General features: G+C 48.9%; 1 protein-coding gene across 9 annotated transcripts in view; it reads right to left on the bottom strand.

The window, feature by feature from the left end:
* Positions 1 to 25,942, bottom strand: part of Zfp423 (zinc finger protein 423) — a 298,489-nt gene that overhangs the window by 87,776 nt on the left and 184,771 nt on the right. For all 9 annotated transcript variants that reach the window (XM_087595328.1, NM_001393718.1, XM_087595327.1 and 6 more), the window contains one exon: positions 25,189 to 25,273. In XM_087595328.1, coding sequence (XP_087451454.1) covers positions 25,189 to 25,273 — 85 coding nt within the window. The remainder of the gene's footprint in view (positions 1 to 25,188; positions 25,274 to 25,942) is intronic.

The raw sequence follows: 25,942 nt of genomic DNA, 5'->3' as shown, positions 1-25,942 counted from the left end.
CCTGTAAATATTTTATAAAATTGTTGCATACATCCCAAAAGCTATAGGTCTTAATTGAGAGCAGGCGATTTTTCTAGTCAATATATGGAAATGGAAAATGCTAATTTGTGTTTTTTCTACTTACGAAAGACCCTGGAGAACAGCAAGCCACAAATGCACTCACTTTAATATTATAAATATAATTTGGCTCCCTCTTTACCATCCCCACAGCCGTGGCTTTTATCTCCCTGTGGCTGCGGGGCGGGGGGGGGGGGGGGGAATCGCTTCCACAGCATTCGACAGGGAAGGCAGCCTTGGATGATGGTAGTGGCGGGGCGGGGGGGGGGGGGCAATCAGCATGGGGCTGCATGCTTCCCCCCAAACCTCTTTGGGGACTGGCAAGCAGGGGTATAGCATGACTGGGCCACAAGCCAGAAAGCTCTGTCCCACCTAATGTGTAGCCTGCCCAAGGGACAGAAAGAAGCCTGAGTAGTGGCCAACTTGTGCCTTGTGGATCCTTTGGCCTGTGGGGCCTGCTGGGCTTTGAGGTTCATTGTCTGCCTAAGAGCTACTATCTCTTGGGTGAGGGTCTTGAGCAGCCATGGGAACACAGGTGGCCAGAGGATGTGAAGAAGGGAGTGTGGGAACTGGGAAGAGAACAAGGTCAGTATCAATCATCTCCACCCTTCTTATCAGCACGATCTTCTAGACACACCCTCACCCTGTGACTTCTGCACACTTGCGGCCAATTGACGCAAAGATATCTCCACTTGAAAGTTTAATAGAAAAAACAAAACAAAACTCTTGTTACGTTGATCTTCTGGGGCAATTACATTAGATTTCAGATGTATTGATTTAAATTAAATATATTAATTTTAGATGTATTAACCAAATATACGATATTCTTTTATTTCATCTGTTCCCTCTTGCTTGGCTCTTAATATGGTTGACAGAGGTTCCATGTGAAACATGTGGTTCTCATCCTACATGTCTTCGGAAAGCCTGCTGGGTAAGGCACACAGATGTGCTCTGAGACCATGTGCAAGCTGTGTACTTGAACACAGAGGAGGGCCCCAACCCTGAGACTCTGTGTTCTTGATGTCTAGGGTTCTCGATATTCCCAAATCCTTGAGTCTACAGTTTGAAGAAAGCTCTACAAAGAAAAGGGGGTTCCCTCACTGGCCCCTAATCCAAGAATCCAAAGGTTAGTTCTTGCCCAATCCAAAAAGGTCACAAAGCCTTGGTGATTAATGCTACCTTCTCTCTCCCCAGTCCTTCAAACAATTCAGACCCTCTTTCTTCACTCCAGCCCCACAGGAGCTCTCTGTGCTGTACAAGTTTGTGCTCAGGGGAGTCCAGAGAGACCTCGAGTGCTAAGCACTCATACTTCAATGCACATTTCAGTAGTATAAACAGAGGCTGAGACAGTCTCAGACAGACCTGTGTAAGGCCGCTCAGTCATGGGTGGCAGAATCCAATGTGAACGTCCTTCCCAGCACTGGGCTTCAGAAGCTCAACATCATGGAACCCAGGTGGCCTCTATAACATGATTCATAACAGATTCAAAACAGGCATAACACCCAAACCAAAATTAGTGAAACAGCACTTCAAACACACTCACACAAAACAAAATACACAACCGTAAAGAGGAATAGAACACCAACTCCCTTCCAGCCACGTGCATGGCTGGTATGAATGAATGCTGACCCAAGAAGGTCAGATGCAGGGATGGTACAGTGTGAGGCCCTGCAGATGTCCCAAAACAGGTAAACTTAGCCACAATGGAAGACTCAGGCAGCTACCCCGAGTGGGGGCCTGCTGGAAGGAAGCCTGAGAGAAAGACCAGCCTAGCAGGAGTGGTCTGTTAGTGTGAGCTGGAGACCTGTGGACTCTCCGTGCATGTAGCTTAGGCCTCTGCTCAAAGGAAGACCTTCCCACTAAGGAGGTACCAATGACCCCATCATGGAGCGAGGCATCTCACTAGACAGAATGAGCCCACACATCCCTGCAAAAAGACACCTCAAAAGCTAAGCCAGCAAAAAACAAGAGTCTAGAAACCTCTCTAAAAACATAAAGACAAGTTTCTGAGCAATTTTTTGGTCTCTATGTTCCGATAACTGCCAAAAGAGAGCCCCCCTAACTGTGGAGACCAGGCCCAGTGGGCTGCCATGAGCTGCCCACCCCCTCTTATAGGGAGCAAGGAGGTAGCTGGTGACGTTTATTACCCGCCTGCAGCGCGACTGACCGCAGGCCTCCTCTGCCTACACTGAGCCATTAGCTGGTAATGGCCCCAGAGGCTCCCGACCAGACCCGGGCTGTGCGCACTTGCAACACCAGTGACACTAATGACCGCCACATTGTACAGATAAATCATCATTGCTCAGAAGGGGCCCCGGCTGGCTGGCGGCCTTTGAGCTTCATTTCACGAATTTTCCTAATACTCAGCTGCCTTGTGAGAGGGGTTCTTGGGCAGACACATCATCTGCAAATTTCTCTAATGCAGTGTTGCAAAGAGGGGGCAAAGGAAAAAAGGAGGGACATTAGCCCATATTGTGACACAGAGGTCCATGGTGGGGTGGGGGTGGGGGTGGGGGATGGACCTGCGGCCTGGAGCAGAATCCTTGTCTGGGATTCCTCCGGCATCTATGTAACACACAGAAAAACGGTGATCTGGGGACCACTGCCAGTCCAAATCAGAATTCCACATACTAGGAGGTTCCAGGCTTTACAGAGCAACAGGGCATGACAGTCAAGGCCATAGATGACCACAATACCTTTGTTCCAACCCAGCACTGACACCTGCTGGCTATGTGGCCTCCAGCAGGTCCCTTTACCTCTATATTTTCTATGAACGAAATGGGGAGGCGGGTGAAAATTCAGTGTTCACCATCCAGGACATAGGTACTATTTGTGGCTGATATTGCCATTGGCCCTTGTCCTGCTAAAATTCAAAGCACAGACCACAATGGCCACTGTAAGACACTAGCTCTCTGCAGATTAGGACTTGCACTGTGGGCCCCAGGAGGGAAATGATCACAGTCACATTTCTCATGGGAATGAGCAGCAGCCCACCACGGCCACGGAGGCAGTGCTCTCTGGAAAGCAGTGTACACGGGCTCCTCAAGTTAGAGCAGGACAAGTAGAGGAGGGTGGGAAAGCTCCAGGCTTACTCCCTGAGGCCTGCTGACAGGAGAAGTCACCCTCAGCTTAGGATCAGGAAGTGATGCTAGCTGGTATCCCAGGGGCATCTGGAGAGCAGCCACAGCCCACTCTCTGGGAGGAGGGAACAGAAGGTAGCTTTGGGCATAAACACTGATTCCTCAGGGCCTAGAGGTTCCCACCCTCCTCTCCATTCCTGCCTGACACTTGGCCCTACTCTGTGGATGATAGGTCCTTACTCTGCCTCTCAGCCTTGCTGTGAAGTCCTTCCCCAAGTTCAGATCAACTCAGATCTTAGACACAGGAGACACAGTGCTACTCAACTATTGTTTGAACAGAACTGAATTTTCTTTCTTTCTTCTTTTCCTTTCCTTTCCTCCTTCTTTTTTTTTTTTTTTTTTTTTTTTTTTTTTTTTTTTTTTTTTTTTGAGACAGAGTTTCTGTGATCCTGACTGCCTGTCCTAAAATTTACTTTGTAAACCAGGCTGGCCTTGAATTCAGAGATCCAACCATCTCTGTCTCCCCTAGTGTTGGGATTAAAGGTGTGTACCACCACCATCCTGTTTTAAGTTATCTATCTATCTATCTATCTATCTATCTATCTATCTATCTATCCATATATTATATGTGTGTGTGTGTGTGTGTGTGTGTGTGTGTGTGTCTGTATTCCAGTATTTTTTATTTGCTTATTTCTGTATCTATTTAACATGCATGAGTGTCTTGCCTGGATATATATCTGTGTACCATGTGTGTGCCTGATGACTAAGAAGGCCAGAAAAGGCATGGGTGCCCTGGGCTTGGAGTTACAGACAGTGTGGGCCACCCTGATAGTTCTAAGAATTGAATTCGGGTACTCTGAAAAGAACAGTCAGTGCTCTGAACTGCTGAGCCATCTCTCCAGCCCTGAATTTCTGACGCATCATGTTACTCCACGCTCGACAGTGTCCTCAGCTTCCTGGTTTGGAACAGAAATCGTCCATTCTCAGCCTCACTCTGTTTAGGCCCCAAAATGACCAAAAGTCAGAGACCAGAGTCCAGTTCACTGATTCCTCTACCAGGAAGCTCTCCCTGACCTCTCTAGTACCTTCTGAACTGCCAGTCTCTCTGACAGAATATCTCTACCAGCCTCACAAGCTCATCAAGCCGTCCCACCACACCCTCTACTGTAGGGCAAGTCTCAGAAGGCCCCTCATGTGCTCCTCAGGCTGGTGTGGGGCAAAGGTGCTGTCCACTGTCAGTACTGCTGTCAATCAAGAGGCCTGCACAGGGAGGCTCTGGTGGATTCAGGAATCCCATGGGGACAGGCACACACACAACCCCTCCCAGATGGGAATGCGCTTGGCAAGAGGTTGGCCCTGGCCCGGTCAGGAGACCAGAGCTGCAGGAGTTGGGCCCACAGGCCAGGTGTGGACCAATTTCCCTCTCCTGGGTTGTTATCTCCAGCATCCGGGAATCACTCCTTGCTTGATTCAAAACCAGGTCAGAGAAAAGTGGCTCTCGTTTCCGGAAGGGGTGAGTGGGCCTCCCGGGGAAGAGTTCTGCAAAAGTCTCTAAACCGAACATGAGAGACGAGTGGGAACCTCATTCCCTTGGCAGCCCCACGGCTGCCAAAATTACTGACAAACTGACCTACAAAGAGGTTTCTATTTCGTGAGAAAACCCCAAAGGTTAGCAGCGGAGCCGCGGGCAGGCGAGATGCGCCACGCACAGAGCGGTAAGCCTCTCCAGCAGCACCAGCACGGTGCCCAAGCAATTCAGCTTCCTAAAGTGCCAAGGGGGCTGTGGGGAGAAGACTCTACAGCCGTGAAAGACAGGGTCCCAGACCATGGCCAAGGGGCGATTCTATCCCTAAGATCCTAGACCGATGGGGTTATCAGGGACTGCCTAAAAGAACTCGGCCTGCGCGCCCATGCTGTGAAGACCTTTATCACTCAATTGTGCGTCAATTAAACATCGCCTTGGTAGACGCGCCACACAGGTAACACATTTCCCCAGGAAGTTAAAAATGAAGTCCATGGTTTAAAAGACCACCTACTCTGGGACCCCAAGTCTCCCACTCCATGTTTGACTATGCTCGGACCATCCAGTTTATGACACTAGGAGAAGGGATTCATCCATGAACTATTTCTATGAGGATGTCACAAAGTACCCATCGTTGCCTCTGTTCTCGCCCTGCAAATTGTCCCTTCAGAGCTGACAGGAACAGAGGCAAGGCAAGAGCTAGGCAAATGTGGAGTTACCCAACTCCCTCCTGTATGGTCCTCCATGCCAGGGAAAGCTTGAGACAGCAGCAGGGCCAGCAGGTACGGATGATAAGGACCAAGGATTTTCTTAGAAGTGAGGATCTGCACCCAGACTTCGATGTCAGAGGTCAGAGACTACACACAGACTCTCAAGCAGAATTTGGCAGCCCAGACTCCTGTGCACACCTCTTATCCCCCACTTTCCTCCCACTATGACCTTGAAGAGCACTGCAACCCAATGGCTACCCATCAGTCTGCTGGGCCAACTGGGAAAGTGTCCACCTCAGGCACTGGAACCTGGGGTCTCAAGGGCTGAAGGCCTGTGCAGACCACCCACCAGAACAGGCTGACACAAATGTTTTCAAGAACTCTAAATGGTGGGAGGAGCAAAGGGTTTCCGGGTTGAGCTACAAAACCCTCATTGCAGAGCAGAGCTCCCCAGCCACAAATGACACTCTCCCGGGGTTCCTCTCATCCCATGGCCCAAGGGCACCTGCATGCAGTACGGCTGCGAGATGATGATTTGAGACATATCTGCTGGCCTCATTTCCGGAGTCTCTCAACAGCTCCAAGGTTCCCACCGAGCTTCTCAGCCAGCAACAGCAGGTGTGGCGTGGCCTAGAATCCTCCAAATCTCCCCATGGTAGGGCACGGAAGGCAGGAAGTGCACAGACAGAATCCCAGGCTCCTCCTCTGGAAGCTGTCACTCAAAGAGGACAGTTTCAGACGTTTGTTGAATGAATACGTGAGATCATGCATGTGAAGTGTGCACTCTCGAGATTTTTCACAGAGGAGAGAGGGAACAGAGTTCAGGGATGTTGTGGTTGCGCTGCATTCAGCCATCTCTGTTCAGCTGTGTGGCCTCAGGCACGTGCTTTTCCATACCTGGTTTTGACCATTCAAATGCTGTTCCTACCACAGAGAATACTCAGCCCTCCGATTGGAGACAGAACCAAGCCTACCCTGTCTGGAGCCACCCTTAAACAGAAAGGGTCTACTCCACATCGGGGAAATGAAATTGAATTTCTCACTAAATGAGGCCTAGCAACCTGCCTTAGCCCTGGAAAGCCGTGAGCTGGGCAAGGTACATTTCCTCACACCCCTCACCTGCTGGTAAATTTCCATTTTAAATAAACACAGTTTCACACCAAGGTGATAGCTGACAGGTCATGGATACTCAACCTAGGGTTGACTAACAGTAGCAGATCTACTGGACAGATGTGCCGAACTGCCTGATGCAGGAAGTGGGAGGTTCTTCCGAGAGAGATTTCAGCTGCCATGAGATCACCACACCTAGGGCAGGGTATTCAAGACAACCAAGGGCAGTGAATGGAACAGAAGGGCTGCACCATAGCCGTACGCATAGCTCCCACTGAGGTCGCAATGGCTCTGAGCATGTCAGCAAGAATGGCCATGCCACAGAAAAGCCTCATTCTATGGGATCAGGAACAGAGCAACATCAAGCCCATGTCCATAGGGGTCAACTCTTTAGCCGTGTGGCCTCGGCTGAAGGCCCAAGTATCAAGGGAGGGCCTGCAGGCTGGGGCTCAGAGGGGAGCCCAAAGGCAGTGGAAAGTACAGCCATCAGGGAAGTCCTGGATCAAATGCTGGCCCTGTATTATTGTCTACACATGTGACCACAAGGCCTTGGGACATAAGAAAACCAAGAGGACATCCTTGTTACCCATTTACTTTCATTGAGCAATGTCCTACTGTCCCAAAAACAGGGTTCCTAAGTCTCTAGGCAGGGATGGCACAAGCCACGCGGAGGCCATCTGACCCTGAACAGCAATCCTTCGGTGGTATCCCGCGGTGACACCTTCTCAGCTAGCAGCCAGAAAAGGAGAGGGGCATCTGGAAGGAGAGGTAGAGGCAGGTATCTGAAACCCAGATGACCCGCACAGGCAGCAGCCAAGGATGCTCACCCTCCGAAGAAGTCCTCCTTATTAGAAAGCCTTTGTGTAAAGCTCACTCACAGGGGTTTTATGGTGGCTGTACCATAAAGGGGACCTCTCTGCTCACCACAGGCTGTGCAGGGTAGTGCAAGGTGAACAAGTCATAAAAGTCAGGCTTGTACGATGATAAATCAGGCTGAACTGACAGAGAACCTCGACCTCTGTGTCCCTTAAGAGTTAGTTAAAGCCATAGTTTTTTTTTTTTTTTTTTTTTTTTTGAACTATGCTTGGTAACGGACATATAGGAATCCAGCCTTGAACAAGACGCTGAGGCTAGATTAGCCAACTGGAATGTTTTCTGGAAGCCAGTTTGTGCTAGTCTCTTGCATCTCTATCAGCACCACCACCCCAACGCTAAAAGAACAGCGGGCAGAATCCCTTTCCTGGGAAGACAGGCAGAGCGACAGGGTTGTTTCAGTCCAGTGACAGTACGAGCAAGGCTGCTTCGGTCTGTAATTAATTCACACGTTCGACTGTTAAGTCCAGAAATATGTTCATGTTGACAATTTGCATTCGATGCTTCAAAAACAATCTGTCGCGTTTTCATTTGCCTAGCAGTCTCGGAAGTGTCCTGACTCTAGTGCCTACCCAAGTTGTGCCTGTAGCTGCAGGTTCCTGAGACAATACCCTGGGGACAGGAGAGGAGGCTGAGAATACTCAGCTGAGTAAATACTGTTTGCGCAAGAGCTGTCCCCCTGTGAAGGGACAAGACAACCAAGTAGCCCATGAAATTCTAAGTCCCATAACAGCTTGCAGCCCTCAGCTACAGGGCCTAGAGAGCTCTCTCCCCCTCTAGTTCCTACTTCAGTGATCTCCTGATGCCCAGCCCCCAAAACAGCCTGAATTGGCCTTGCATCTGGTTCAGCCTAGCGTGTGTCCACATGATGAGACAGGGAGGCTCCTACCCAGCCCGTCCACATCGTCAGCTCCCAGGAGAATATCAGAGTGTGAAGGACGGTTGGCGGGGAGAAAGAGAAAGCGTCCCCAGAGCATGGACAAGGGCTCGTTGCCATCCACTTCATGCTGGGCACTGTTGGGCCTGATTTACAGCACTGATGACCAGAAAGCAGGGGCCTGCACAGCAGCCATTCCTCCACTATGAGGGGGGGGGGGTGACTGGAAATGATCCTGCCCAGGTCTCAATGCCATTACTCTCCATGAGACCTTTGACCCGTGTTTCTGAGACACTACTGATCCTCTGATAGCTGGCTTAGCTTCTGGATGGGTGGACCATCTTCTGCCTAAGGATCAGACACTATAGGAAAGCACGGAGACCATTCTGACAAGAGATGGGAAGAAGGCCCACCAGAGGCGTCAGGGCCCAAATAAGTATACATGGCAAGGATCTCGAGCTTCTTCTTTACCTCATGTACCTCAGGCTTAGAGCTGAAGAGACTAGCAACCCAGAAACATCCACTAATATTTTAAAACAATATTTTTGCAAAAAAATTGGGATTCCTGCTGGCAATGTTTAACAAGTCATCGATACGACCTATGTCCCCCTGTTACAGGGAGGACAGGGAGGCCCAAGGAGGAAGCCAAGAAGCTCCTTCTACTAGAATCGACCAATCATTGCAAGGGGCTGCCAGGTACTCTCCTAGTGACAATGGAAGCGAACCAGGGAGCAGGGATGAGGTGTCTTTCCACCACTACCATGACAGCAGTTGAGGCTTAGCTGAGAGACTGTAACTCTACCATGCCTGGCTGCAAAGATGGGGACCTGCGTCTCCTCTCCTTCCCTAGAGTGCCACAGAAAAACTCGGCTGAGACGTAACATCTAAATAAGTGTCTCACCGGTTAATCTAAAACACGAAGGGTTTCAACCAAAAACCATCCGCCCTCAGTGCTCAGAGGTAAAGCGACACGTGCCTAGCATGCACCAGGCCTCATATCTGACACCCAGCACCTTAAAAAAAAAAAAAAAAAAAAAAAAACAGCAACTGAAAAAATAAAACAACCACCAGACCAAATCCCAGGAAGACCTTAAATGGGATGAAAAAATAATAATCAATGTGCACTTCCATTAAGGTGACAGCAATAGCAGAACCAGTGGATAAGAACATACAGAATCCACTATAAAAGCACCAAATGGTCAGCTCTGAAAAACTGCTTCTGAGCGAGATTATACAGACTCTGTAGGTGATGTATACTAATTTATATGTATACATACACATATACATGCATGCCAACAGCAATTAATAAAAAAGAGCAAGATAGACGGGAGGGTTTGGAGGGAGGAAAGGGAAGGAAGAAATTATGGAATTATGATCTCAAAAACCAAAAAACATGTTTCTAACAAACGCTTATGAGCGCTCTTAAAGACAGAACGTCTCGCCAAAGACACGGATACAAAGAAACACTAAGCTGGGCTGAAGCTGGCTCAGCGAACAGGCTTGCAGCATGAGACCTGACTATGGGTCCCTGCCAGCCACATAAAAGGACAAGCACAATGGCACATTGCTGTGACCCCAGTGATGGAGGTGGGAGTCGGGAAGGAGGATTTCTAGAGCTTGACAGCCAGCCAGTCAGTCGGTCTAGTTATCAGAGGGCACCAGTTTCACTGAAAGGCCCTGTCTCAAAACCTACAAAAGCGTGACAGAATACACCTGACACCGACCTCTGGCCTCTACACACACGTGAACATGCATTCTCGTGTGTACATGCACAGAAGCATGCAAACACAAAAGCACACACACTTGCACATACATGCGTGTCTGCAGGCACACACACATAAACATGCACACACACGAGCATACAAGTACACACATGCACACAAACATGCATACACGTGCACACCACACACACACACACACACACACACACACAAAGTAAATACAAAAAAAAAGGAAGCACTTAATAGTACTAAATAAAAGTAAAGTAAAATCTTAGGAAAAAATAGAGTGAAGTTAATAGTAGGAGACTAAGGAACAAATCCATGATACAGAAGGCAGGCTGATCCAGTCTCAGCAAACAAGTAAGGAAATGAACAGCTGGAATTATAATATTCATGTTGTGCGATTAAAGTTCCAGAAAGAGATAGAAAGGCAGAGTCTTTAAAAGACAAACAAATGGACTTGATTTTTCAACTGGACAATATCAGATTTGGTGGAACTTGTGTGCCTATTCCAGAAGTTGACTATCTTAGTCACTTGGTTGTTGAGTACTTGTTTAGGCCTGTTTGGGGTTTTTTTTGTCTATTGTGAGACTTTTTGAGATCAGAGTTCACCCTGCTGCCCCGAGTGGTCTGTATTTGACAATGTAGAGGGACAGGTTGGTCTCAAACTCACAGAGCTCTTCTTCCCTCCACCTCCTGCATATGGCCCTGTGCCCGGCTGATGGTTAACTTTTCTTGTCACTAAGACAGAAGACCTGACGGAAGCACTGTGAGAGGGGAGGACCTAACCCACTGTGGTGAAGAGGCAGGATGGAGTTCATGACAGCAGGGAGTAGTCAGGAGTACAGAAAGTGGAACCAGATCTGGGCTTAAACCCAGAAGGCCCACGTCCCAGTAACCCACTCCTCCAGCAAGGTTCTACCTCCTAGAGGCTCCAAACCGAGGACCACGTGTTCACACGCATGAGCCAGTGCAGAACACACACGTTCAAACCACAACATGGGGTGAAGCACTAAAGAATACAGCAAAGGAATCCCCAGCAAAACCCACCCCGCTAGAGAACAGCAGCACCTTGCCTGCAGGAACATCTCTGAGAACCTGAGGACGGATTTCTCAGTAGAAACAAAAGGGGTGAGCGGGGAGTGGTGCATTTCCCAAAGGTTGAAAGGAGAGGAAGTGTCACCCTAGAGCCCTCCATCCAGTCTCCCTCAATAACAAAGGGGCAGAATCACAGCAGTCTCAGACAGAGGAGGCAAGAAAAGGTGTGAGCAGAAGGCCAGCGTTCACTGAACGACTGAAGGAAGCTCTCTCTAGGCAGAAAGGAAGGAAATGATCAAAGCTGGGATGCTTAAAGGGAAACCATGGAGTATACGTGATTCCCCTTTTCCTTCCAAGTTTTCGAAACCAGCCTTGACGCGAAACAAAAAGTTAAATGAACACGGACAGTCATTCTAGAAATACAGACAATAAATAATTGAGATGATTGCAATAACACAGGGAAAGGTAGCGTTTTGTACATTTCGGTTGAACTGGTGAGAGGACACAAACCACATCTGTAAATGCTGTGTACACGAGTTAATACCTGCAGAGACCGTTCTTAAAACACTTCAGGAACTGGGGGGATGGTTCAGCTGACAAAGTGCCTGCCACCCAAGGCCAAGGACATGGCTTCGGATTTCTGGGGACCGGAGGCCATCCGGTCTGAATGAATCTATAAGCTCAGGGAAAGATATTGACTCGAAATCAAATAAAATGGAAAACAATAGAAGAAGGTGCCTAACACTGACCTCTGAAGGATTACGAGGTCAAGGCCACTGAAGAAAGAAATAAAAAAAGGAGAGGAAGGAAGGAAGGGGAGGAAAAAGGGAGGGAAGGAGGAGAGAAGCCATACATAGTGATTTTTCCAAACGTGATGAAATATGAATATAATTAGAGATTAATAGTGCAAAGAACACGGGAAAAACTCCAAACATTTGCAAACTGAATAACGTTCCTCCATATAAACATGGGCTAAAGAGGAACTTCAAGGGAAATTTTTAACTATACCTAATTAGAGCTCAATGATGGCTGAGTGGCTAAGAGTGCTTACTACGCAAGCATGAGAGCCTGAGTTCAAATCCTTGGTGCTCACATTTTAAAAGCCAGGCCTGGCCAGAAGTTCCTGTAACCCCCATGCTATGGGCTCAGCTCCAGTTTCAGTGAGGGACCGTGTCTCAAGAATAAGATAACTCGTGACAGCATAGGACACCTGATGCCCACCCCTGCACACACACACACACACACACACACACACACACACACGTGTGTGTGTGTGTGTGTGTGTGCATAAATCACAAACACACACACATATGCACAATGCAATAAATAGATAAACAAGCAAACTGTATTGAATCGGATGAAAATTAAGCTATAATATGTTAAGAATCTGAGGAGCCTGGATAAATCAACACCAAGAGGGAAACTGATGGCAGGAAGTGCTCAGAGAAGATAGTGTCTCAGTGAACTTTCAATTCCAGACCTAGAAAAATAACACAGTTTAAGCAGAAGATAGGAGACAACACGGATGAGATCAGAAATCAGGCAACAGAAAATGCGAAATTGAAAATTAATTAACAAACAGTTGGTCCCTGGAAAAGATCAATGAAATTGACAAATCTCTAACAAGACTGAAAATAAAGGGGGGGGGGGCCTTACAAAATACCAGTATCAGGCCGGAAGGTAAGGCTATCGTTACGAACGTCAGAGGCATAAGGGGACAAAGACACACACAGAAGTTTTCAAAAGTGGTTGGGACAAACTAACACTTTTATGCCATTTTATTTTATGTGCATTGGTGTTTTGCCTGCATGTCTGCCTGGGTGAGGGTGTCAGATCCTTTGGAACTAGAGTTACAGACAGATGTCAGCTGGGAGCTGCCTTGTGGGTGCTGGGAATTGAACCCGGGTCCTCAGGAAGAACAGCCAGTGCTCTTAACCACTGAGCCATCTCTCCGTCCACTTACCCCTCTTATTCAACGTCATCTTGCAAGCCACGTGCAAGCCAGAGAAACGATACAAGAAAAGGAAGTTAAAAAGTATATAAACAGGAACCTATAAATCCCTCCTACGGGTGACATGATTAGCTATGTAGAAACATCCCACAAATAAAAATTTTAATCTAGAGTTCAAAACCACCCTGAACTATACTCTGCCTGGAAATGCCATGCAACACACTACAATTCAATGAAACAATAACCCTATTACACTTCTAAATCTTTATGAGTAACAAATATTTAAACACAGAGATTAAAAATATAATACAATTTATAATTGCTGAAAACAAAACTCAAACGTTTAAACAAATTTATTTGTGTCCATAGAGACATAATAAATCGAAAGCTAAACTATGTTGTTTTAAAAAAAAATCAAAGAGTATCTAAATGCATGAAAGGAGACACTGGGTTAATGGGTTGGAAAATAGAACACAGTTCAGATGACAACCCCTCTTAAGTCAGCATACAATTGTAACACAATTCTTGTCAAAACTACAGCAAGGGCTGGAGACCTCAGTTCAACAGGTAAGAGGTTTGTGACTTACAGAGGCCTGAATTTGGTTCCCAGTGCCCTCATCAAGTTGCTCATACCTGCCTGTAACTATAGCTGCAGGGGGTCCAATGCCCTCTTCTGACCTCCATGGGCACCCTTACACATGGCTTTCATTTATATGCAAAAAGACATAAATTTTATTATATTTAAATTACAGTATGAATTTCTTTGGGTTCAGACAAGATTTTTCTAAGATTTATCTGAAAAGCAAAGGGACTGGAATATCTAGGACAATACCAAAAATATAATTTCAAAGAGAGGATAGGTCTGCTGGATTTTAAGGTTTACTTTAGGCTGGGCCTGGAAGCATATGACTTTAATCCTAGCACTCAGGAGGCAGAGGCCATTCAAAACCAGCCTGGTCTATAGAGTGAATTCTAGGACGGCCAGGGCTACACAGGGAAACCCTTGGGGGTTGGGGGGAGGTTTACTCTCTAGCAGCAGCAATCAGGAATGTGTCACTGACAAAGGAACAGACACACTGATCAATAAAACCCAGAAATAGATGCACAAATTATGCCAAACTAGTATTTGACCAAGGTTCAAGAACAACTGAGTACAAGAATGGGAGCCTTGTCAACGAATGATACAGGAGCATTGCACTAACGTGAATTCAATCGGACAGGTTCTACACCAGAGGTAGAATGTTTACTTAGCAAACAAGGGCCTTAACACAGGAATAAAATTCAGAATGAACCATGAATGAAAATACATTACATTTTTGTACGGTGACATACAAAACCACAAAACCTTTTGAAATGACAAAGAGAAAACTCTCAGAGATCTGAGGGGAAGGAAAAAGATCTTAGATTTGACTCCCAGGGAACAATCCTTAAAATTTATATAGCTTTTACTCAGTGAAAGAGTCTGTTAGATGAAATAGTACACTACACACACTAGGAGAAACGTTAGTGAAAGCACATACTGACAAAGGACTAGTATCTAGAATATATAAAGAACTCTTAAAACTTAACAATGAAAAAAAAAAAAACCCTAACAATCCATCAAGAAAAAAAGATGATAGCCAGGTGGTGGTGGCACACACCTTTAATTCCAGCACTGCAGAAGTAGAGACAGGTGGACCTCTGAGCTCAAGGCCAGCCTGGTCTACAGAGTGAGTTACAGGCCAGCCTGGACTGCACAAAGAGACCCTTAAAAAACCAAAAGGAAAAAAAAAAAAAAAAAAAAAAAAGGAAGACATGTTCCAACAAAGAGTAAGCTGGTGGCTAATAGGCCGGTGAAAAAAGATGTTTAAACCCATTAGTCCTTCAGGAAATGCAAATTTAAACTACCTCAGCTATCGTTGTATATCTATTAGACTGACCAGAACAAACAACAAAAGTAGCCAACACTGGCAAGGTCATAGAAAAATATCGTTCTTGCCCTGCTGGTGAAAACAGAATTCTGGAAAACGGGGGGGGGGGGGGGGGGTCGGTTTCCTAACGTCTGATGTACAAGTACTACAGAGTCAACACAGGCACTCCTGCTCATTTATCCCAAAGATATGACTAAGACTCCCAAGCAGCACCACTCACTACATTCTGCAAGTGACACGTGACAGTGATGGAGAACGCATTACCAGTTTCTAAGAAGTGCCATGGTAACAAGGGATTCCTGTGGCCATAAAAATCCAGAGTCCCCATGAACACTATAACACAAAGTAGCACCAGGCTAATCAAAGAGTGCAGATTTGCATAACCCCTATACACGGTAAAGCACCTTTGGATTCCTTATGATACCCAGTACAACAAGACGATTGTTACCGCCTCCTCACCAAGGGATTATGAGGAGGGAGGGATACACGTTCTTTACAGGTGCGTTTCCCCCTTTTTAATATTTTTTAAGGTTTTATATATATATGTATATATATATATATATATATATATACATATACACATATGTGTGTGTGTGTGTGTGTGTGTGTGTGTGTGTGTGATGGGTGTTTCTGCTTGCCTGTATGTCTGTGCAGCATGTGCCACCCAGGGCCAGAAGGGGGCATCAGATTCCCGGGAACTGGAGTTAAAGACGGTTGTGAGCTGCCTAGTGGGTGGTGGGATAGAACGTGGGGTCCTGTGGAAGAGCAAGTGTGCATAACCACCGAGCCGCTTTTCTACCCATTCGCTCTTATTTCTTTTTTAAATCCATTTTTGATCCACGGTTGGTTGTAACTGAGGATGCTGAAGCCGTGGACAGAAAAAGCTTACTCTGAACAATGGTGGTTTGTTTTAAATTAAAGTTTAACTAGCCAGCTTCCGTTTCTAGAAGCCTAAGAGAGATGGGTAGAACAGGGGGAATCTAGAACCACCGAAGCCACGCTCAGGAAGAGGCAGGGAGAAGAGAAGACTTGGGGGACATTCAGGAGTAGGCAGACATACCCAGTTCTACTGAGGCAGAACAGCAGGGGTCTGTGGATGGTGATCAGGCAGGCCCCGTATGGAACAACCTGAGCAGGAAGCACAACGAGGTTCAGAAAGAAGGTGTCTGAGCTCATGGGAGGCCTGAGACTGTAGTGTGAATCAGAGGTTATTGGGTACAGAGGGATGCTCTACTTGACCCCCAACCAACCCTGGGCTTTCAGCAGGCACTGCTCATGCCCGGACTCACTCCTTCCTTGTGAGGAATGGCAGAGTGCAGCTATTCAAGTGTCCAGGTTACGAGATGCCAGGCTAAAAACCCTTCTGTGTTCACAGGTGACATGTCCAGCCCAGGTCCCCTCCTGAGAGGCTGCTACCAGTACTGGTCCTCCAAGGCCTTCCTTATCTTCTGAGTCCTCTATGTTCTCATGAGCTCTCTCCTTCCTTCTTCATGTTTGCTCCTCATTCTGCTGTCACCTCCAGGTCTCAGGGACAGTTTTATTGACTGTGACACTCTACTTGGCACACAGGAATGGAGGAGCAAATGAAATGGAAAGCCCTTTGGTTGTAGCCACTCCTACGAGAGACCCACAAGCCTCAGGAGAAAGATACTCCTGAACTGAGGTTGGGATGCAGGCTTCGCAAGACCACAGAGAGAGTCAGGGGCTCCGTCATTGCCCTTTTGTGCACTGATGTCTTTAGTCAGCTGGTAGTCTCTCTGCGCTCCCAAGATCTCCCACATGCCAGGCAGTGTGCCCTGTCTTATATCCCCTTTAACCAGTCAACCCTGCCAAGGAGACCCCCAACAGGTGGGTGTGAGAGCCACTGTACACTGGATGTACTGTATGTTCTCAAAGAAACGGACACCTACCCTCCTCTCTAGAATATCTATTCCACCACTGGGGGTCATGACTCCATATTACACATCCACAACTTTGGGACCTTCAGAGGTCAGAGACTCTCCTTTGATGTGGGGGCAGAAGACCACACCCTTGTGCTGGAGCAGTGAGCTGTTATCTGCACCACACTGACTAGCTGTGAAGGGTCACAAAGGAGAACAGAGCTGAGAGGTAGGGTTGTGAGGTGGGGCTATGAGGAAGGGCTGTGAGGTGGGGCTGTGAAGTGGGACTGTGAGGAGGAGTTGTGTGAGGTGGGACTGTGAAGTGGGGCTGTGAGGTGGGACTGTGAGGTGGGGCTGTGAGTGGGACTGTGAGGTAGGGTTGTGAGGAGGAGTTGTGAGGTGGGACTGTGAGGTGGGGCTGTGAGTGGGACTGTGAGGTAGGGTTGTGAGGTGGGGTTGTGAGGTGGGATGTGAGGTGGGGCTGTGAGAAAGGGCTGTGAGTTGGGGCTATGAGGTAGGGCTGTGAGGTGAGGCTATGAGGAAGGGCTGTGAGGAAGGGCTGTGAGGTAGGGCTGTGAGGAAGGGCTGTGAGGAAGAGCTGTGAGGTAGGTTTGTGAGGTGGGGTTGTGAGGTAGGGTTGTGTGAGGTGGGACTGTGAGGTGGGGTTGTGTGGTGGGACTGTGAGGAGGGGTTGTGAGGTGGGGCTGTGAGGTGGGGTTGTGAGGTGGAGTTGTGAGGTAGGGCTGTGAGGTGGGGTTGTGAGGTAGGGCTGTGAGGAGGGGTTGTGAGATGGGACTGTGAGGAGTGGCTGTGAGGAGGGATTATGAGGTAGGGTTGTGAGGTCGGGTTGTGAGGTAGAGTTGCAGGCTTCTGTTGAGTTCACAGAAGCCTCTGGGTTCGGCCATACCTGAAGTCTGTTTCCCACATATACTCAGAGTTTGCTGTGACATAAACCAAGGGCAAACTCTCTTGTCCTTTTGCCTAGAGTTCTACCTGAAGGATTCCATACTAACTCTGGGATGTGCTGCAGAGGAAGAGCTAGAAGAACCCCGAGGTGAGCAAGCCCAAGCGTCTGCCTGCATGGGCCTTGCTCTCACCACTGTGGCCTTTACGGGCTCTGCATGCAGTGAAGCTCCATTACTTTGATTTACTCACACCTTAGTACACTGAACAAACTTCTGATGGTGAAAAAAAAATCAAAAACAAAAACAAAAACAAAAAACCTACAGGCTAAACTCAAAGCACTAACTTCCTAAAGGACGTTTGGGGTTCTCAACTGTGCCTCAGGCTCACAAGGTCATGCTGTTCATCTTTAGGGATCTACTCCCCTTCTCCCCGGCTCTATGTCCCGAGGTGGGTAAGCTGGGAAACCCCCTCCCCAAAACAGGCACACCACTACAAAGCCCATCAGCCAGGGCAGCTGCAACTGCTGGAGGGATTTGCCAAGTGCTCCCCACTAGGCCTCAGAGGCTCACGAGGAAGGGGGACACAGCTGGTGCCCAGAACTAATATGAGGCTCTGATAGTCACTGGATGCTCAGGACATGGCAGAGCATGCTCTGGAGCTACCACTGGCCACAGGATCCTTGATGTCTCTCTCTTATCACCCTGGGTAAGTACCAGCAGGAAGCAGATTCAAGGGGACCTGAGCCACGCAGTGCGATGACCACAAAGGGCATTCAATCAGTTAACACCACAGGCCACCAAGTCCATGGGGATATGAGGGACAGAAAGGATGGACATACTTGATGAGCTGGCCCATGCAAGATGACACTGGGCCTGTTCTTCGCCAGCCAATACCAGCTTGGTGGCTACTGCCTCCTGGCATCTAACTTGCCACTTCGTGTGCCTATGGGCACTCTCTCCTTGGGCAGGTGACACCCTTGAGTTTCTCCTTCTGAAAATGGCTAACACTTCCTGAGACATTTATATCCCTCAGCTCCTGTCTCTCGTCCTCTTGTCCTAGCTGGGGACCTGGGAGTGCAGGAGACACTGCCCATGTCCCTCAACGTCTTCTTCCCTCTGCCTCTCCTAACCCCATTTATACCTACGACACTGACACCTCTTGCCAAAGCCAGGAGACCTCACTAGTTTTCCACACTGAACCAACACTGTTCCCAGGGACGTCATCCTGTCTGCCTGAACGGTGAGCTCCTCAGACACTTCTTAAACATGCCTCTGCTGTCTCAACCGGTGTTCAGATCCCCTTCTTGTGCCCAGGATACAGAACAGAGGTCTAGGGAGCAGGTTCTTAGCCCTGAGTTCCAATCTCACCCCGAGATTTCTCACCATCCTCACTTCCCGAGTCACCTGGGGAGGTGGGGGAGGGAACAGAACAGAGTGCCACGGGCCTTAGTGTGTCACAGAAAGTGACAACAGATAAGCCTCCCCTCGATGATCCTCCCCAGACATAACGTCATTACTACTTTACCAGTCCTAAAGCTTCCGTTCTAGAACAACATCCTCTTCTGCCTGACATTCAGGAGCAGGCCACCCGTAAAGCACTCCTAACTTCTCCGTTAGGTCTAAACTCAGCAACCCCGCCTTTCCCCACCTACCTCACTGTGCTGCTGTTATCCCAGCCAACCGCAGTCTCTCTCCTGTGGTCTTAACTATTTTCCACCCAACACCCCTCCACAAGCTACTTCCTGTTACTTTGGAGACTCTGGTCCGGTGCTGCCAACTCCCAGAAACCTTTCTGGCACAGTCACATTGACCAGCACACCTGAATGTCGTTTCCATATCTGAGCCTGGTGACATTTTGGTGAGCTTGAGGTTATCACGTGCCCAGCTCGGCTAGCAGTTCCTCAGAACACACGAACAATTTTAACAAGGTTCGTTGCATGTGACAGGGTTACTCATGGGGAAAACCCCCAACCAAAGACCTCTTTCATCCTCTTGAAAACATACAAACATCAGGAAAGCGTGAGTTGCACAAATTGAAAGGGTCAGCGTGCCTGGCCAACAGCTTTCTGGAACATATCAACAGGGTTGAGTTAAGGAAACTGAGTCCTGCCTGCTTCTCCTTTATCTAAGCTGTGCCTGTCTGTTCAGTCATTTTACTCTGACAGAACAATTCCAAAACCCAAAATACAGTCTCCAGAGAAGGAGACTTTTCATCACATGCTGAGGCGAACAGAGGCTCAGATCTGGTGTTACCAGAATCAAAGGCGCCATTATGGAGCCTGGCAGGGGGCTCTTTCCCTTTCCTTTCCATGGTAACCTCTTCAGTTTGATTTGAGCGTTTGTATCTCCCTGGTGTGAGGGGAGTCTCTGCAGATTTCCACTCTAAACTATCCGCCTAGGACCAGTCAGAACTTTCCTCTAAAGTGTGGCAAGCTGAGCCCACAGGGGGTCCCAGACCTCCTGGGGGCACCAAGAAGGGTGGGCTGGACTCTCACTTAAGATACATCACCCAGGAAGCTTGTGTTCGTTCTCTCTCTCTCTCTCTCTCTCTCTCTCTCTCTCTCTCTCTCTCTCTCTCTCCTCTCTCTCTCTCTCTTCTCTCTCTCTTCTCTCTCTCTCTCTCTCTCTCTCTTCTCTCTCTCTCTCTCTCTCTCTCTCTCTCTCTCTCTCTCTCTCTCTCACACACACACACACACACACACACACACACACACACTCCCAGCCCTATACTGGGGTGTGCTTACATCCTAAGCAGGAAGTTCCTTTCTTGTCCAGCCCCTGACAGGCACCCAGGGACAAAGGCCAGCAGGACATGATTGATGGCCCACAGGAAAAGCCTGGCCCTGCCTGGCCACCCATAACCACTATCCAAGGACACTCAAGACAGACAATCCTGAGGAAACATCTCAAGGACTGTCCTTCCCCAACCTGATTTCCTTGGAGCACCCACCCACGCCCTAGAGGTCCATGAGGCCCTGAGTAAGATTACCCAGAGGTCTAAGGGCATAGTAACCCCCTTAGGTCATGGCAAGTCTCTTATCTTGAAGGCAAGTTCTCATAGCCTTTATCCAGCCTTTACCAAGTAATTCCGTCCCAAAGAATCAAACACTAGACGCTTACTAGCAATCAAGAAGAGGTCAAGCTGACAGGGCTGTGGGTTTCTCAAGGACTTTCATATGCCCATTGAAGGGTCTCGGCCCTGTGGGGACCTGAGATTTCAAAGGTGACTATGTATTGAAAATCTTCCAAAAATCCTTGTCTCTAGCAGATCCAAAGTCCCCTTACCCCAGCAGCATGGGAAGGTTATTAGAACAATTCTGGAGCTGGGGAAATGGCTCAGCAGTTAAGAGAACTCGTTGCTCTTGTAGAGGACCCAGCACCCACACAGTGGCTTATAGCTGCCTGTAACTCCTGTTCCATAGGATCTGATGCCCTCGTCTGACCTCCTCAGGGACTGGGCACATGTGAAACAAGCAGACATACATGCAGGGAAAGCATTCATACAATAAAAATAAATAAAGATATATATATGTATATATATATTTTTTAAAAGAAAAATACCTCTGATGAGACGCATCCTAAGTCATCCCAAGTCCCAGCATCTCTAGGCAGCAAAGCCATTCAGAGCTCCCACCCCTCCCCTAGCAAAAGGCTGGTTTAGTGGTCTCTGGGGAGGTCTCCAGCAGCCTGGGCCCCTGAGGAGACCAGCCTCAGACCCCCAAGTGCCCCGACTTTACGAGAAGTCTGCCAAGCTGAACGGTGCCACTTCTGCTTCCAAGACCCCTTGGTGCTGCTGAGGGCAACTGTTACTCGAGCCAGGTCCAGGGCGGCCACTTTGGACTCAAGCCATTTAGCAAGCGTCTCTAAGGACTCTGGGCACAGCAGATTTACTAGGACCGCAGAAGCAACTCAACCCCGGGTCTCCTGCTCTCAGGTCTTCCGTGCAGTGCACACCTCGGCAGTCAAATATCATTCTATCCACTCATACTTTCCTCTACACCCCTGGACGACAGCAGGCAGGATTTTGTGCTCTTCGTACCTCATTCTCCACCCTAAACACTGCACGCCTCCTAAAATTCTCAGGTCAGCCCAAGCCACACCCTACTCCAGATTCTTCAATGGTTCCCTCTGTTTCAGCTCAATCCCTTATGGGGACTAGGCTGGGGACACGAATGAGCCATGCAGCCCCTATGCAGCCTCCAGCTGACCCTAGTGAGGCTGCAGATCCTGGGGAACACTTGTCCACGTGGCTCTCCCACAGGAAAAAGCTGCTGTTTGCTCCCACAGGCTCTGCCTGTGCAGAGGTAGAAACCAGGTGCCTCTTCTAAAATTTCACGAAAATCCAAACAGAGCATCAGTTAAGAGGACCCCAGTGATGGATTCCGGTCTAGAGGGCAAGTCGAAATCTAACCCCCTTTGCTTGATATTTGAAGCCCACAAACTGCCTCCCCGTCCTCACCACCATGATGCTCTGGCTTGTGTCACCTTATCAGATTGAACCTCTTCCACTTTGCTCTTGTCGCTGCTGGCCCCATAGTCCTTCTCTGAAGGGCAGATCCTTCATGGCCAAACAATAGAACGAAAGACTCCGTTTCCTATGCTAAGCTCATCTCTATAGAGACAGCCCTACCCTAGAGAAAACTCCTCATCAGCCTTCAATACCCAGGCCCTTGTGGTCTACAAGTCCCTGAACTGGGGGCATCAACACCATTCCAGTGCTCATCTGGATACTTGTGTGCCTGCTCTAAAGACAGGGACCCATGGTCTCTCCCACCACAGTCCAGGCAGGGGCTATAAGCACAGTGGACAGTGCCTGACCACTGTCTGACCTGTCTCTACCACGTATCAGCTGTGAGATCTTGAGTCAGTCATTTAACCTCTGCCAGACCAGACCCTTAAGATCAGGACAAGCACTGCCCTTAGGGACCCAGCATGCCACAGGGCCCAGTGAGTAGAAGTGGCCAGCATCCTTCTGAGAGTCCCTTCCTACAGAGCAGTGCCCTGCAACATCTCGCGTAGATGTTGTAAGGCTTGAGAGCAAGACTGTGGCCATTTTACCCTTGACAGTCCCTGGAGGGCAAAAAACTCTTATCATCCTACCCCACTGATGTTCTCTGATGGGTCTGCATGATGACGTAAGAGAAGAGTAGCAGCTTCAAGGACAGGTGTGGGTGAGAGATACCACCTGGGCCACCTGGCTCACAGGCAACAGGGCAGATGAGGATGAGGGACACTACCTGGGCCACCTGGTTCATAGGCATCAGTATCATGCTCCCTGCTTAGGGGACAGAAAAAAATCTCTGGTCCCAAAACCCACCACTCTGAGCTGCTGGAGACCAATAGGTCTCACATGTCCTGGCAGCAGGCCAGGTCACAGTGACCGATGCAAGCAGGTGTTGGTGAGGTGACAGATGCTACTCTCAGAAGCTCAGCTCACACACAAAGCCAAAGGCTCATCACTCTCTCCTTTTGAGGTTCTGTACTTGGTGTCGAGTGGCCCTCTTGCCATGCACCTAAGGGCATATCCTTTCCAGGCTACGCATGAAGGGGAGGTGGAAGAGAAAGGGGAGGGGGAGCACCTTTGTAATCACCACGGCCCAATTATCCCGAGCTTGCCCTCCATGCTTACAAACGGGAGGCATGTCACCACCTGCTACAGAAGCAAACATTTGCAGACATCTTCATCTGCACCTCCCTACATCTCTTGAGGAAGGGTCTCACAGCCAGCGACTGACAGGGCAGCTTTCCTTCCTGTATTTTGCAGGGGCTTGCAGGTAGAAGACATTAAAAAGCCACCAATCTCCCTGTCAGACTGAGCCCCCCGGACCGCCTACCCTTCCTCTTTATTCATTGCCCGTGAGCCCACCAAACACACGCTCAGGCTCTCTGCAATCAGAAGACAAACTCCATGCCACTGTAGACAGAGGGTGACCAGATGAGGGGTGAGCAAGGACTCTCAGCACCTGAACCCACTAAGCAGGGCTCGCCACAGCTGGGTGGGAGCCTGGGGGACCTGTGCTCGTTGTGTACCATCTCCACTCAGGGGGGTCTTTGCAGCAGCTCCTTCATGTAGCATGTGGATGACGTGACAGGCGTACAGTAGCAGAAGGCCTCCCCTCACACTGTTGGCTAGAGCAACACGCATCCATCCACCCTGAGAACTCATGTGCCACTGTCTCCCGAAGGTGAACATTGCATAGGCTGTGACCCAGTAAGTCCACAACTGTTCCCGTATTCCCCGTTATGTATGTATGACACACTACGTTAGCTACCGTATACAGTGTCTATATATTCCTATATCCCCATGAAGGTCGCATGTATACGTTCACCAATAGACATGTACAGCGCCCTAGTCACAGCGGTACACTCTGTGAAACAAACCCAGAATGAGCCACGACACGAAGGCAAGTGCCCATGATGGAACGGTCCATCCTGAAGAGAAAGAAAAAGAATGAGCCTCAGACAGGGGCAAGCCTTGGGAAAAGAGGAAGATTCTGGGCAACATGAGAGGAAATGCGGCTGGGGACCACTCATACAAGGCACAAATTAGATACACCCAGCCTTGCTTTGGGGCAGCAGGATGAGGGCAGCCTTTTACTGGTAGCAGGGGACCTACGAGTCAAGAGAATTAGTTGATCTGGGGGACTGGAGATTTATGGCTTTCTTGATCAAGGTGCTGGTAAGGTATGGTTAGATTCAAAGACGTGTGTGTGGAGTTTCCAAAAGTGCAATGAAGGCCTTTGTCAGGACTCAAAGGAAAAGATCCTGAAAGAAGGAAAAATGGAGATGGGGCAGGCTCAGGCTGCTCTGATTGACAAGAATCTCTGCTCAGCCCACAGGGTTTGGGCAGTGATCAAAAGTCTAAGAGAAACTTGGGGTACCAGTATTCCAGGTTCTTTTGGAGGCCGGGGCTGTCAAGCAAAGCCATCCCATCATGCCACAAACTGGCCCCTCAGCCTCCAAGCCCAATGTCCACTTGCAGCCCAGTAACACAGCAGCACCTCCACCAGCCATCCCCTGATGCGAGGTCAGGAGGGAGTCCCAGAACGTCGGGAAATGTCGGGCTGTGTACGAGCTTGGTGGACTTTCGGAAAACTCGCCTTTTGAAAAGAGAATTTTCCCAGTGTTCAATCCACTTGAAGAGGAGCGGGAAGAGAACAGGCACAACTTCGTGAGCGTTCTCTTTTGACAGTGCGCCTGAGGAACTCATCTCGTGGAGCGGGGAAACGTGAGCAGTTAGCTCTATTCGATGTCATGACACACGGAATTGGAGCGTAATTGCCCCTGAGTGCTCAGCAAGCGGAAAGCCCTCGTCACAGAAATGGAGGGAAATTTATGCCGGGAAATGGAAGCTGTCAAAAGTTTGATGGCAGTGTGAGTGCGGCGCCTCGACAAGAAGGCTTGGGCAGGGCAGGCCCTCCCACTCTGCCATCTTGACTCTTGACTCCTACCGAAAGGTCACAGCCCACCATCCTAAAAGTGAGGAATGGTGGGAACCCTGGGTTTCCAGGCCCGGGGGGTGTCCTGGTTGTGGGAGGACATTCATTCTCTTACCGATCATGTGGTTGGCGACGTGGATCTGGATCTCTCTCTCGTTCTCGAAGGTCATCTGGCACTTGATGCACTGGTACGTCTTCTTCTGTTTGGGAACGAGAGAAGAAATCAGGTGAGCAGAGACAGAAAGCCAGGTCTCCAAAAGCTCGGCTCGAGAAGATGTCCCAGTGTGGCTTGTCCTCTGCCAGGCATTCCAATCCACTCTCCTCCCACCTCCCTCAGACCCGGCCTCACCAGGACACAGGCTGCCTTCCAAGGGGCTGCTCTCCTGTCGGAATTGGATAACCTTGCTGTGAGCCAAAGTCAGCTTTCTCAGGAGCCGATGGGGGTTTGCCCCGCTTACAAAGGCAAACCCGTGTATCCACCTGTCTATCTGTAAGTGCCCTGCCGTTCCGGTTTTGGAGATGATGACCCCACGCCATCTCTTGAACGAGAGATGCGTTTTGCCAACTGGTGAGATTTGGGAAAGTGCTTGGATCCTGAGAGCTGCTGGCCTGGTTGGTGGAGTGACTCCTTGATGGGAGTCATATCTGATGGCATTATGTAGTAAGAAGTGGGGTCTAGTGTGAGAGGATAGGGAGCCATCCCTGTAATAAAGCTCTGTCCCCGGCCCCTTCTTCCTGCTTCCTGTCCACCATAAGGTGAACAGCCCCTGGTATAAGCTCCTGCTGTCATTGTGTTCTGCCAGGTTCTGCAGGACCCAAAAATATAGAGCCAAGGAACCCTGGGATGAAACCTCCGAGACCATGAGTCA

This window comes from Rattus norvegicus, chromosome 19, assembly GCF_021556685.1.
Source record: "Rattus norvegicus strain SHRSP/BbbUtx chromosome 19, alternate assembly SHRSP_T2T, whole genome shotgun sequence".
Lineage (NCBI taxonomy): Eukaryota > Metazoa > Chordata > Mammalia > Rodentia > Muridae > Rattus > Rattus norvegicus.
This window is presented reverse-complemented; position numbering and strand designations above follow the sequence as displayed.